Below are 14720 nucleotides of genomic sequence, written 5' to 3' on the forward strand. Positions count from 1 at the left end.
CTCTTTTAAGATCTAGCCTCTTGTTTGACCATCTCTCCTTCTCCTCCAATTGCACCTTTTTCTGATTTTGATCTTCACCTCTTTGCCCCAACTGTTGTCTTCCTCCTTGGGCCTCCTCTCCATCCGCTCCACAATCCAGCCCCACAAACAGCCGCTTTACCTCTTCTGTTTTGTCGATCACGTTCCTTTGCGGGAAGAGGTGTCCAGATGCTGGCCGTTCTCCAATTCTTTCCCCAGCAGCCTTTAACACATGCCCTGGACTGAGGTGGGCAGTTTGGCAATGAGAGGAGCCACCAGCCATACACCCGAGCGTTCTAGGGAGCTGGAGAAATGGCACACGCGAGGTTACAGAGGAGCCAGGCAAGGCTGGAAACAATCTCCTCTCTTTTCTAGATGGACATGCCTGACATCTCTGGGCAGCTGAAATCATTTACACTACTGGAAGAGAAAACTCAGAAGGGGATGGGTCCTAACACATTTCTACTCAACCTGAGCACAGGCCTTGGTCTTGCTGCTGCTGGGCATGTTGCTTGCAGCATTTCCAGAAGATGACTGTCTCTGCAGACTGTTGAAAACCTCGATTGTGGCCTTGGCGATGTTCTCTAAGAGGGAGTTCATCTCCTAAGGAGGATGAAAGGCACAGGGGAGGTAAATAGGTTAGCTTGTGGCCAAAGGCAAAGAGATAGTAGGAGAGATAGGAAGATGAAGACAGAGGAAGGCACCCGTGGAGGCTGATGGGAGGGTAGGGACACAACTCTGTTGGGCATCATGCCCTCCACCACCTTGCAGTACTCCTCCAGTGCCCCACCGTCTTCTCCTTTACATACCCCTTTACAGCTGTGGCCACAGAAACAGCCTCTGCTACCACAGCTGCCAACCTTCCCCACAGCTCAGAGCCCCAACACTCTCAACCCATGTCCCTTATCATCGGCTCCACACATCTGCCATCTTCCCATCCTCTCTTATCTCCAGAACCCAAAAATAGAACCTAGGCTCTTCTATGGCAGCTCCCTTCCCTGACACATATTGTTGGAAGTGAGCATGAGAGAGGGTCTGGGAACCACTCACATTGTTAGGGGTCTGCTTGATCATGAGCTGTAGTTCCAACGAAGACTGGCGCATGGTCCACTGGTCCAAGTTCTGTGACAGAGACCCCATCAGCAATCTAGTCATCACTGTGTCATCCCAGCCACTTAGTACCCTGATGCCAGCCCCTGATCTCTCACAACCTTGAATCACATATGCCTGGAGGTCTGAAAGGGCCCTCGACTTTCCCTCTTTAGGAAAAATCACACTTAAATAATCCAAAATGACTGAAAAAAAATCTATCCTATTTCAAAAGTGGTTTTGGAAAAATTTCACATCTTCCCCAGTTTCCTGCTCCAGAGCCTCACAATTCCTCGCATCAGGAAGTTCTGCTTAATGCTTAACTTAAATCTTTGATGTTGAAGTTGAAGCTCGCCACGCTGTTTTCAAAAGTCCTTTACAGACCCGAGGGCTAGTCTTAGTTAATCTCTCTGAGGCATTTATCTTCTCTCAGCTGAAGAGGCCTCATTCCTTTAGGTTTCCCTCAACAGCTTTATTTTTCCACCCCCAGTCACATGAATGTCTGCAGCAGTGTGGCGAGGCTGGAAGGGTGCAGGCAGACCTGGGCTCCTATACTGACTCTAAACTTACCAGCTGCGTGAGTTACTGAACCTCGGCAAGTTACTTAACCTCTTCAAGCCTCAGTTTCATTGATGCTAAAACAGGGATATTCATACTACTTCACAGGGTTGTAAAGACTAACTGAGGAAATCTACATGGAGTACTAAGCACGGTACCCCAGCATGAAGCAGCCCACTCAGTAAGCAGTAGCTTTCCAACAGCATTACTACTCATCACTGAGCTACGATCGACATGCCAGACACATAAGACCAAAACCTAGACCTCCAATGCTCTGTCTCCCACTGATAAGCCAAAGCCCTACTCCAGCAGCTGTGTGCCCTCACCCAATGGTTCACTCTTGAGTCTAGACCATATTGGCTTGACTTCGAAACCCATGCTGGAGCTGTTTCTCTCTCACCACCTTTTGTCCATATCCTCATTCATCTTCCTACTTAATTCTCCCTCTCTTTTTCTCTCAAGGTTCCCATCATCTCACCCCAGGTTCAGGTCCCACTGCTTCCTCCAAGACCCCCGTCACCTTGGCCTACCTGGAGAATACGCTTAATGCGTTGCCGCTGCGGGTTTTCCCCATCCTCGTTGTCCAGCAGCCGATGTGGGTAGCAGATAAGCTGCATGAGGCGCTGGGCCTGGGCACTGCTCAACACTGGGTCTTGCAGGTCATTGCTGTCTTCACACAGCGATTTAAGGCAACGTTCTCCTACCCATTCCTGAGGAAGCCAAGAATCAGGGGACTGGGCCAACCAGTGAGGGGGTTAGGAATAAGGGGGATGGACCAGCGGTTGGTGAGGGACAAAATGTATGGCGGGGAGGTGGTGTGATCATGACGGGAAACAAGACTATATTATATAGCAGCATTGAAGAGGTCTGTGAGAGAAGGTGAGACTGACCTGCTGGCAGATGCTGCGTAGCACGTACTTGGCATAGACATCCAGACTGGCTGTCTCCACAGAGATGTTGCGGCCACCCTGTCTCCGACTGCCACTGCCACCTCCTCCCTCCTCCTCTGGAAGTTCTTCTGCTCCTCCTGTCACAGTGAAGCCCGAACCCTTCAGTTCCGCATCCCCTGCGGTTCACGGGTGGGAGATACGGAGTGCAAAGTGAGATCCCAATGCTGTGTGGAGACCTGCCCCAGAGCCACAGAAGCAGCACTCCCCAAATCCTGCCCTATGGGACAGAAACATACTTCCCTCCTTCCTATCCTCCAGAAAGGTCAGAGAGACCACCTTTAGGAGAGAGAAAGACTGCCCTTTGTAGTTTAGCTGGCGCTCCACCCTATACACACTTTTGGCACCGCTCTTCCTACCCCCATACCAAGTACAAACACAGCCTTGAGAACAGCAAACACAGCTCCATCCACGATGCGGTTCTGGGAGGCAGCCAGCAGGTGGCGGTCACAGGAGGAGCGGATTCCTACAGTAGGCTTGTCTGGTGGAGAGAGCTAAAGTCAGGGGAAGCCAAAGTAGAAACGGTGGGGGTAGGGTAGCCACACTATCCTTGGCAGGCTGGCTTGGATGGAGTCACTTACTTCCATCCGATTGGCAAGGATTGAGTTGAGGTGTCTTGAAAAGGTGGAGGAGGATGCGGCAGGTAAGCCGGGCCCCTGGCTCAGAGTCCTGTTCACTGCAAGCTACAGAGAAGACACAGAGGCGGGGAAAGGATGAAGGTGGGCTATATGTGGGTTTGTGGGTGCTGAGGCACTAAAAAGGTGGCTGAGGTCAGGCAAAAGGAGATAACACATTGGAGGAGGGAGCCAACTGTTCTATAGTGTAGAGGGGAGAACCTGGAAGGGTCAGGAACAGGAAAGACTGGGGATACAGGTGCAGGGTCAGAAAGAGGCCCCTCCCAGCCTGAGACACACAACAGAATTGGCTTCTGGTGCCACCAGGAGCCCCACAGTGAACAAGGAGAGTATGGCCATTGAGTGTGTACTGACACTGGGGGTCTAGACTTTCTACGGGTCACAAATTGGTAGTTTACCAGCATTAAGGAGTGAAGGGATGGCCGCACAGCGAATCAGATCCTCCAGGAGCAAACACTGCCGAGCGATGAGGATGGCAACAAAAGTGGCCAGGGAGTCGTGAAAAGACAGGTCACTGACCTGGAGGAAAAAAGCAGACACACACCAGGACTCAGTGTGGAAAGAGTTCTCCTACTCTGAGTGCTGGGCCTCCATTCTGCATAAAGCTGTCCCTCCGTTCTCACAGTCACTGGGAGCAGACTCCTGCCCTGGGGACTGCCCGGTGCGCCCCCACCCCCAGTCTCACATCTACATTGCAGAGGAGGTCGTTGAAACCGCAAGTGCCATTGTTAGAGGAGCAGCACAAGGCCTTAAGCACTCCCAGCCACTCTGCACTCAGCGACTTGCAATAGCCGGTCAGCTCTGCACACAGGATGGCGATGTCATTCACCCTGGGGAAAAGTACAAATGCCCTCAGCAAAAACCCTGTTCTGGCAAAACCTCAGACTCATTAACTTTTCATCTCCACCCCGGCTATAACCAAGGTTGTGGTACCTCCCGGGCAAGTCATCCCTCCCAACATCAGGCGGGAGCGTGGTGCCCATGCCTCACTCAGTACGCCCCATACCTATCCGAATCATGGTGCCCCACACAGACGTGCATAAGGGCATTGCAGACAAAGCTGTAGCGGTTAGCAGGGTTCTCACTAAGACTCTTGCCTAGCCCCGTGTAGGTGAAGGTGTGAGCAGCGGGGTTCTCTAAAGTGTCGATCATGAACTCAGGTGCCCAGCGCATGTTGGACTCTGACGGCTCCACATTGCAGTAGATGGTGTTCTTCACCTTGGAGCAGAAGTCACTGCAGGAGGGGAGAGGAGAGAGCACTATTGAGGAAGTGCTAGTGAGCCAGAGGGATGGTTAGGAAAGAGGAGAAAAGAACAAAAAGGAGAAAATGAGGGACCAAGGGCCTTAAGGCAAGAAGAGGGGAAATGGGACAAAGCCGACCAACTGGGCAGGAAAGAAACCCAGTGAGGGTAAGGCACAGGGGCCCCAGGAGGCAAGGAGGAGGAGCGTGGGCCCTGCAGGCGTGGGCCAGAAGCAAGGCTGATGAGGAAGGAGGCCCACTCTGGGGACCAAGAACACTTAGAGGACACTGTCCCCAAATGACCCTGCAGACACAGCAGGGTGGTAAGCTGTGCTCTGCTCCTAAGTTGGGCAGTAGCAAGGAGATGGGATGAGGTCCCACTCTCTACCCCTTACCTTCCACCTCTCTTACCTGAAGAGTTCCCCAAATTTGCTCTTTAAATGGCTACAGGAGGTGTACAGATCATAGAGATATGCAAGGATACAGCGTTCTGCAGAGGAACCATCGGACCGGTTCATCCCATGCTTAACTACGCCACACAGCCTGTCGAGAAGGGACAAGGTCACGCCTGGAGCAATGGCGGGTCTGGGCGCCAAGATTCCTGTCCCTCCGCAATGTTCTCTCCCCTCCCTACCAGGAAGGCATGCAATTCTGCATTGCAAGAGCCCTATGTGTTCTCTGCAGGTCCAATGGCCTTCACCAGGGCCCCATGGATTTTGGTTATTCTGAAGCTCCACTTACCCCTCAAAGACCTGTGCCATCTGGTCCTGGTTGAGGATGAGGCAGGCATGATAGTGGCGCAGGACAGCCACGATGCACAGGCACAGGCTGGTGGTGTAGCTGCCCACCAGATCTGAGGATTTGAGAAGCAGTTCGGCCTCGACTACACTCAGTTCATTCAGCAGCTAGCAGAGTGAGTGGGGGTTGAGAAACAAGAGGCCTCGAATGTTATACATCATTCCCCTTCCTGTGAGAAAACTGAAGCCCTTTCCTGCTAGAGATGCCTCAGCCTGGAAGGGCCCCAATGGCATATGCCACTGACCTTTATTCTATTAACAACAAGCCACATCAATGATCTACCCAGTGTCCAGGATACAATCCTATGAAGTCCACAGTGGAAGGACAGTCTGTGCCCAGTGCTCTAATCCATCTCTCGGGCCTCCCCAGGGAGCACTTGAGTCTCTATTCCTGCTGGCTTAGCTCACGGGCCACTCTCCCGACACTAGCCTTTTGGTCCCTCCAAATAACATGGGACACTGGCTTGAGCCTCTGCTCTTGTCCTTGTGACCCTGTACTGCACAAACGCCCTCTCCCTCATCTCCCCAACTCCCCCACCTGAATAGCAAAGTCGATGAGGCCACTGATGCTGAGTGAATATTCCATGAGGTCGAAGATAAACTGCACATGCTGCACCAGAGGCAAGTGGTACGACATGCCAAGGGCAAAGCTCGTGATCTGCTCCAGAACATTCCGGGAGACCTGATAAGGGCAGTGGGAGTGAGAGATGGGAGTGGAGAGAGGTGAGAAGAACCAGGGTAGCAGGAAAGGATGATGGGGAAAAGGGGTGAGAACAGGAGGCTTAGCCTGCCTGGGAGAGAAAAAAGATAAGGAAAGAAGGAAAACAGGACAGGGAGGCCAGAATGTGGGAAGGGGGCTGGACTTAGGCCCACACCTGAGCCGTGACCTGGTGTTGGTCATAATGCGAAAGGTGCTGGAACTTAGCAAAGATATCCTCGGCAGTGGGAAAAGCTTCAGGTCGGTTTCGTCGCCGCTTCTGTCCATCCTCCCCACCTGAGGGGACAGTTGAAAGGGACCAGTCAGGACAGGGAAGATAACCAGGCAACTGGGGGTGGGGGGGGATATGGAGAGAAGGCTATGGTGGGGAGGGAAAGGGGAAGGAAGGGAGGGAGGGAGGAAGGGAAGGAAGGAAGAGGGAAGACGGGACGGGAGGGTCAAGGAAGGGCTGGGGGAGGGATGAAGGGAAGGGAACAGTGAAGCAAAGGTTTGGAGGACCACATACTATGTGGACCTTAGAGGAGTATGTACAGGGAAGTGCTAGGTTGAGGGAGGGAAGGGAGAGGGAGGGCGGGTAGTATGGGGCTTACTGTGAGGTACCTAAGAATGTCAGGTCTCCAGGATTCAGAGGCACAATAGGAGCAAGCTGGTCTGCAGAGGGGGGGAATGAGGGGGGAAGTTTCAAAAGGACTAGAGCTCTCAGGAGACTCCAAGAGACAGGACATTGGGACATGACTGGGAGTTCCCTATGCTGGGGAAGGGAAGACTGACTAAGGCGCTCTTTGGGGGAGATCCATTTCAGGTGCCTCAAACCCACCAGTTTCTGCTGTCCCCTTGCGGTTCAGAACCTTCAGGATATCCTTGGTAATTTTCTTGATGGCATGGCGGGCATCATCTCGCTGCTTTCCCACCCCAAACAGTACGACCAACCGCTGGTTGCACTCATGGCTGCATGACTCCTCCTGCATCCCAGCGGCACCATCAGACTCCAGCAGGCATCACTCTCCCTCCTCTCAAAAGCATGCTCCATGCCCCTCAGCACCCCAGCACTCCAACCCTTCCCAGCATACCACACCCTCAAGAACAGCTCCAACCCCTCGGCAAAGTCCTTGGACAGAAACCTGGGCTCAGAACAGAGGGTCGGAAGGTGTTGGTGAACAGTACCTGGGGGATGGGAAAGTGTGTGGCATACTGCACATGCCGCGGCTGGTCATAAAGAACCCCAAGGGTTCCTTCTAGCTTCTCCTTGGGTGGGGGCTTCACCTCCTTCTCAACATCTGGTTTCTCAGGGGATGGACTGCCCTTCCCCTCACAGGGCATAGTGGGGGAGAACAACTAAGAGAAAGGCGAAAGGGCAGAATGTTTAGAGGAAGACAAAGGGATTGAGGGGGGTGCATAAGGAAACTCCCCAAAGTGGCATAACGGAAGGACCTCAGGAGCTGGATGCTTCCACACCAGTAACTTACTGAGAAATCAGGCTTCTCCATGTCCTCAAAGAGCACACTGGAGCTAGGGTCAATGTCCATAGACTCTGAGAGTCCTGGATCCTGAGTGTAGAGAACAGAAGCGAAGCTGCTTTAGCCCTGAGGAGCTGCTCCCCACCATCTCGAAAAGTTGATTGGAGTCGAAGAGAGGAGCCCATACTGGGAAAAGCACTGGTTCCAGATCCAAGCCTTGACTGGTCCCTTAACCTCTGCAGGCCTTGGTTTCTCTCAGCTTTAAAATGAGGATAAGGATACCTCACGGCGGGTGGGGTCAGGGGGCGGCGGGGAATTCCCTGGTGGTCCAGTGGCAAAGACTCGGCACATTTACTGCCGTGGTCCTTGGTTGGGCATCTAAGATCCCGCAAGCTGTGTGACACAGTCCCCCACCTGCCGCCCCAAAAAAGAAAAACAATACCTCACAGGTCTGTTGTGAGAATCAAATGAAAAAAAATAATAACTTGAGAGTGCTTGCTAAACTGCAAAGCACTAAGCAAATCCTACCCTCCTTACTTCGTAAAGGATTCTCAGAGGACTCCTGGAGCCAGGAAGATGCGGCTGTCAAGAAGAAACACTCTAGGACAAGGAAAAGCTCGCTCACCTCCAGCTTGCTGCTGCTGCTGCCCTCAGCCTCCTTGCGCTCTGGGTCATCAGCCGGGTCATCAAAGGGAGAGGGAGGCCGGGGACCAGGGGCTCCGAAGGCAAGGTCCCCTCGGGAGATGAGGGTGCAAGTGTACATGTTGTGGGAGAAAACATCATGCCGAATCAGTTCACAGAACAGCAGTACCAAGTTAAAGAATTCCACTCGCTCACTCTCACTTCGGGGGTCCGCTGGAGAGAGGGAAGGAGAAAGATGAGTTAGAGGAGCACAAAAGAGACAGGCAGAAAGAAGGAAATACACCAAAGGCATGGTGCTCCTAGGTACCTGAAGTAGACAAGAATAGGAATGACTCAAAAAAAACACAAAAAACGAACAAAACCAAAGCTATTGAGGGACGAAATGTGGTTGGTTATCCTACCCCAACTTCTGCCCCACACACCATCTCCTAAAGGAATACAGCATCTCTGCTATTTATACGTGAAAATGCGTCAACTGCATGCTCTCATTCTTATTCTTGTCTTTATTTTTCGACCCTGTTGAACTGTAAGATGATCAAAGACTAGAATTATGTCCAAAAGTCAGAATGCTTAGAGCTCAAGACTGAAATATATCCCAGAAGGCCCTTCACTATGCTTTCTGATGACAGGATGGCTGAGTCTAGGCAGAGGGAACCAGAGAGTGGCAGGTCCATACTCAGCATGGGAGCCTGTGTATCCAGAAACTGTAAGAGGACATCTTGGAAAATGGGAGCACTGGGAGCAGAAAGGGAGCCAGAGGCAATGGAACCCTTCTCATCTGCAGCTTCCGATTCTCCACAACGCTGTAAGATGAAAGAACAGACTGTAAGATTGGGTTTCAACTATTTCTTCACTCGCCCATGTGTAATCCTTGAACTACTGACTGTTCTGCCTCCATCCCCAAGGTTTTTACTTCCACTCCCCTCCCCTGACTCCCATTTTCTTTACCATCTCCCAATTGCACCTTGGTCACTTCTCTTAACTCTGACATGGCTCCGCTCCTTTCTACTTTTGCCTTATGTCCTCAACTTTCCCTGTACATTTTCTACCACTTCTTCACTCTCACAGTTTCAACTTTTGTCCCACTACCAGCTCAATCTGGCTCCAATCCCAACTGCCACTGCCCCATGGGCTGTCCCTAACCTCAGCCTCAATCTCTGCCTGTCTCTTCTCCAGCAGCTTGGCTACCACCATCGCACGATGCCGACCAGAACGCTTGCAGCTGACAGCCCATTCACACAGTAATGATACCACTGCATCATCATCTGAGGAGATCTGGAGACCAAAGGAAGATAGGGTAAGTAGGTAGAGTTGAGGACAAAGAACCAAGTTCCAACTTCCCAGCAACTAGATTCCATTTTTGGAGAAGGCAATGGCACCCCACTCCAGTACTCTTGCCTGGAAAATCCCATGGACGGAGGAGCCTGGTGGGCTGCAGTCCATGGGGTCACACAGAGTCGGACACGACTGAAGCCACTTAGCAGCTGCAGCAGACTCCATCTTAAAATATCCTAGGCTCAGTAAGATGGGTTGTCTCTTCAGACATCCTCTGGCTTCAATGCCTCACCACGCTTTCCCCTCATATATACTGTTGCTTTTGCTCTGTTTTTCACCTCTCTTCCCCTTCTTGCTTATTACCTCGTGCCCATCCTTGCTAGGCCCCAATCCAAAGATTCGATTACAGAGGGAATCAAGAGAGTTGCTGAAGTCAGAGCGTTCAAAACTATGGCTGTCCAACACTTCCAAAGTATGGAGTACTCGTCCAATGGTGAAGCCTAAGGAGGAAAAGTGGTAAAGGGGACTTAACTAGAGGCCTGGTCTACGCCAGCTCTCAGATCTGTATGTCCTTACCATCCTGATCCTTTCCTCAAACATTCTTACAGTCTGTCTTCTGGCACCCACCTGCAGTAGCTTCCTGGCACTTATCAAAAGACCAGCGAACCTCAACGGCCTGTCCTCGCTCCTTGATCTGTTGCTCGATCTCCCGCAACTTTGCACGGACCTGCAAAAAGGAGGGCTTTAAGGATGTAGTAAAGCATAAAGAAAAAGGCCAGGGCTCTAGGCTAAAAGAAGAGTAGCAGATGCTAGGTCACTATTTCTGAACGGGTAACTTCTCACATCCCAGTCCCCTGGGGGTACGAGGCTATTGGTCAGACTTACCTGCTGAGTGAAGGCACTGTTGCCCTCTGGCATGGGCAGGTTGGAGGGGGCAATAGGCAGGTGGTCAAGTGGTGAGCCAGTCTTGATTCGACTATCAGTCAGTGAATAGTGCCAAACCAGGGCACTAGGACAACACAGCAGGATGGTCTGCCAGACAGAAACAGCTAAGTCAAACGCGGTTTCCATGGCTACCTGTCTAGAAGCCCACTATAAGACCTCACCCTTTGGCTTCTGATCCAAAGTCATTCTAAGTCCCTGGGGTGGCACCACTCCATCTCTGAGCCCCTCTCCTCATCTACCCTCCTAAAGGTTTTGGGTCTGCTATTTAGGCCTGGATGGGTATTAACTGAAAAGGAACTAACACCCCATGAATCAGAAGCTGACAATTTCCAAGCAAATTCTCAGTGCCTACTTTTGCCCCCAAGTTAGAATCACTCCCATTTTCCAGGACAAGCACCTGACTCTTCTCAAGATGCTTCTTAATGTTAATACTTTCATGGGACCACCCAGTACCTACCTGAAGGATACAGCTGAGGCCAAAAACTAGGGGCCGGTGCTGAGGGCACATAAGCAGGTCACTAAAGGGTGTAGAGGGTGTGCTGCTAGTTGGGGGCTGAGGAGCAGGGGTGGTGGGCAGTGTGCTTGTCGACTGAGCAGACATCACATGAGATGAGTGACTGCTCACACCATCCAGCTGCAGGGCCAGTCTCCGTGTACAGAAGTAGGCAAGGCGGCGGGAGAGGTATGCAGACTGAACAAACTCTCCGGAGTACTGTGGAGACATGATGATCAAACCCCGCCCCAGTTCTCTCCAAGGGACACAGCTCTTGTGCCTTATACCTCCTCAAATCCTCCTGAGACCCCCCCCCCCCCAAATCCTAGGCCTTACTCGAAGCAGCAGGGGCAGCAGCAGTTTAAGCAGTTCATCCTCTCCAGGACGGATTTTCTCAAAACACTCAAGTACCCAGGTCAGGAACTCATGTCTGTCCAGCATTCCGTCCTATGGACACCAGGGGTGGGAAGGGGATGAGTTTCGAACAGGGACTATTAGAGATGAGGCAGAGAAAGTAAATGAAAGGATGAGGAAAACCACCAGTGGGGCAAGGTGGCAGGTGGACTCTGCTCCATGTTGGCAGAGTATGAGGTCAGGCTCATTTCCATGCCACACGACACACTCTCCTTCCTACCTGAAACATGAACATGGCCAGCTTCTCGTTGTAGTCCCACTGCCGGATTGCCATCTCAACATCATGGGGTAAGGGCCCTATAGTGGAGCCACAGCCCCCACTTCCAGCAGGCCCTGGTCGGTAGTATTCAGCCATCTTTTGAAGCTGCTCCCATAAGCACTTGGTGATGATCTGAGTCCATTCTAGAAAAAAGATGGGAAGATGGCTATTTTACAGTGTCCCTCTGCTTAGAACACCTTCTGTCCCCCACCCCCACTCCCAATCACCATGTTTCTAAATCCTATTCATCCCCGTATAGGCTCTAGTCAAATGCCACCTTCAACAACAAGGTCCTACTGCATAGCACAGGGAACTACATTCGATATTCTATAATAAGCTATAACGGAAAAGAATGCAAAAAAGAATATAGATAAACACACATATGTATAACTGAATCACTTTGGTGTACACGAGAAACTAACACAACAGTATAAATCAACTATACTTCAACAAAATAAAACAAAACAAAACAAAAACAAATGTCACCTTCCTAAAGCCTTTCCAGGTATCCCCAAAAGAAAATAACCTTTCTGTTCACTGAAGTCTCAAAGAAACTTCTGCTTCCACTTTTTTATATTACATAATATTATTTATTTATTTTTGGCTGCTCTGGGTCTTCATTGCTGCACGCAAGCTCTCTAGTTGTGGTAAGTGGGGCTAGTCTCTAGTTGTGGAGTACAGGCTTCTCACTGCAGTGGCTTCTCTTGTAGAGCACGGGCTCTAGGGTGTGTAGGCTTCAGTAGATGGGGCACATGGGCTCCAGAGCCCAGGCTCAATAGTTGTGGCTCACAGACTTAGCTGCTCTGAGGCATGTGGGATCTTTCCAGATCAGGGATCAAACCCATGTCTCCTGCACTGGCAGGTGGATTCTTTACCACTGAGCCACCAAGGAAGCCCCTGCCTCCACTTTTGACACTATGTTTCTATATTTAATTATGGGATTTGTACAGTGGCCTTAGCATCCCTACTAGACTATAAGCATCCTAAGAGCAGGGATTAGGTAGTGATTATCTTTATAGCCCAGTACCCACTCCAGTGTTCTTGCCTGGAGAATCCCAGGGATGGCGGAGCCTAGTGGGCTACCGTCTATGGGGTCGCACAGAGTCGGACACAACTGAAGCGACTTAGCAGCAGCAGCAGCACACATACAGTAGATACTCAAGACACTTGATGTTTACTAACTGAGTGAATGTAAGACACAAGCAGAAGCAAGGAATATAGATGAGGAAGGAGAGTAATTTCAAGGTTTCTCCACCACTCTGAAGTGATCAGTGGTAGGTCCTCTGGTATTAGGAGTTACTCACCTGTGAAGGGGTCAATATGTCTCTTCTTAACCTTGGTCTCTGAGATTGCTGCATAGTAGGCACAGGTCATCTTAATGAGCCAGGCAGCCCGCATCACAGGCACTGTGTATTTGGCTAAATACCCAAACACTTCTTCCTTCTTACTGAAAATGGGGACCTGAATGGACATTGCAAACAGTGAGACCTCTCTCACCCCAGTGAGCTGACACCCGTGTACTTCAATCTGAAAATCAGAGGGTACTTGGTACTCACGTTCCCCCCTTTGGCCTAAAGAACAGGAAACAGTACCTCACCTTTTTGGCTAGTTGTGTGAGTGGCTTGGTGCCAGCCAGATCAGTAAACCAAGTATTAATGGCACTCTGGGATCGTGCAGTCACCAGCCAGAAGTTGTCCTTCTGGTTCACTTGGGGCTTCCTTCTACCAATGTCAGGGAGGGTGTTACAACGTAACTTCTCTGCAATGATGCTGCTGAAGTTGGAACTGATCTGAGGGAAGAAAGCTACACCTCAGGGTGGGAAGACAGAGCAGAAAGGTGGCTGTGCCTTTGATGGGCAAATGCCAGTGTGGTAGCATTAGGTTACAAAGGAAAACACCGCCAGTTAGGTCATCCCTTTACGTCTTCCCAGCCCAGGGTCTTTGCTCCCTCTCAGATTCTTCCAGCCTTTTCCTTCAGCCTGATGGGGTTGTCTCACCTTGGCAGGATTAAAGTTGACATTCTTGGCAGTGCCATGTTCATCCCCAGAGACAGCGGGCTGGTTATTGAAACCTTGTTTTACATTCAAGGCCGTTAATTCATCCTGAGGCAGGAAAACAACATTTTAGCTTTTTCCTTCCTTGGGGGAGATGGTGGTGGTGGTGGAAGAGGGCAGAAGAGAAGGGAACAAGGGTGGAAAAAAATAGGAAAATGATTGGGGAGTAGATAGCACATTATTATTTTAAAATAATCTCTTATATTAATTTGGACCCCCTCACCCCCACAGTACTAAGATTCCCAATCCCCAGAGCTCCCTCAACAGCACTCTTCCCCTGCGAGTTTACAAGCAGCCTTAGTTCATCCAGCCGCCTCAGACAACTTTCTGAGGTGTGTGTGTGTAGAGGGGGCGCCTCCAGCGTGGCCCCAACATCACTCCCGGTTCTAGCCCAGAAACCAGCCCCCACCTCCCCCAGGTCTTACTCTCCGACACCAGTCCACTTTACTCTTCCCCCTTTCGGGACTTGCACTCCCACAGAGCCGCCCCGCCCCCGCTTCCCCCAGCCATCAGCGCTTCCTCCTCTGCCGATCGCTGGCCCCTGGCCCCCTGGGAGCCCGAATTTCTGAACTCACCTCCTTCTGTTTGGGATCTTGAGGGTACACATCAGGAGGCCCCAGCCGCGGCCGCTTCAGGGGCCGGTGTTCGTAGCTCAAGATCCCGAAGGCCGCCATCTTGCTCAGCCCGTAACGACAGAGGCGCCAGCCGGGCCGATCGCGGGGGGGGGGGGTGGTGGGTGGGGTGGGTAGGGGAGAGGGAGCCGAAAAGAGGGGCGGCGGTGGCGAGGACGGCAGCCGAGAGACTACAAGGGGCACGTTAGAAACTCCCGATCTTTGCCGGAAACTACCGAGGGAAACCGAGGGACGCCGGGAACCGTCTGACAATACCGACCGCGGCAGGGGCGGGCCCAGCCCGGCGTGGGGCGGAGCTCCGCGCCCCCGGAGCTTTTCGGCGCCCGCCACGGGAGGTGGATTTCACTCAGTCAAGATTCCTGCAGCGACCGCCAGTCGTGTGCTGCGCTGGGGATACGAACCTGCGAGGTGGGAGGCGGCCGAGGCGATAAGCTCCTACTGGAACTGGGTTCTCTGAGCCTCTCTCAGTTCTCGGCCTCGAATAAGGGCTAGATCGTCTGTAGGAACTCTTGCCTTTTTCAACCGCTTCTTCGTTTTTGCATCTGAAA

General features: G+C 51.7%; 1 protein-coding gene across 1 annotated transcript; it reads right to left on the reverse strand.

The window, feature by feature from the left end:
- Positions 1-294: 294 nt before the first annotated feature.
- MED12 (mediator complex subunit 12) lies at positions 295-14430 on the reverse strand (the record flags this gene model as incomplete). Its single annotated transcript, XM_018043874.1, is given in 31 exon segments — positions 295-322; positions 490-621; positions 1069-1140; positions 2196-2375; positions 2556-2731; positions 2980-3093; positions 3194-3295; positions 3646-3766; positions 3933-4077; positions 4254-4481; positions 4899-5030; positions 5229-5392; positions 5823-5966; positions 6160-6278; positions 6603-6653; positions 6820-6964; positions 7167-7337; positions 7469-7549; positions 8085-8314; positions 8778-8904; positions 9245-9376; positions 9740-9876; positions 10004-10103; positions 10262-10408; positions 10779-11033; positions 11151-11261; positions 11449-11630; positions 12792-12948; positions 13085-13276; positions 13484-13588; positions 14116-14430. Coding segments are annotated over 31 exon segments (4279 nt in total), but the record flags the coding sequence as incomplete, so codon positions are not given.
- Between the last annotated feature and the right edge of the window lie 290 nt (positions 14431-14720).

The sequence above is a fragment of the Capra hircus genome (genome assembly GCF_001704415.2).
Source record: "Capra hircus breed San Clemente chromosome X unlocalized genomic scaffold, ASM170441v1, whole genome shotgun sequence".
NCBI classification, from domain to species: domain Eukaryota; kingdom Metazoa; phylum Chordata; class Mammalia; order Artiodactyla; family Bovidae; genus Capra; species Capra hircus.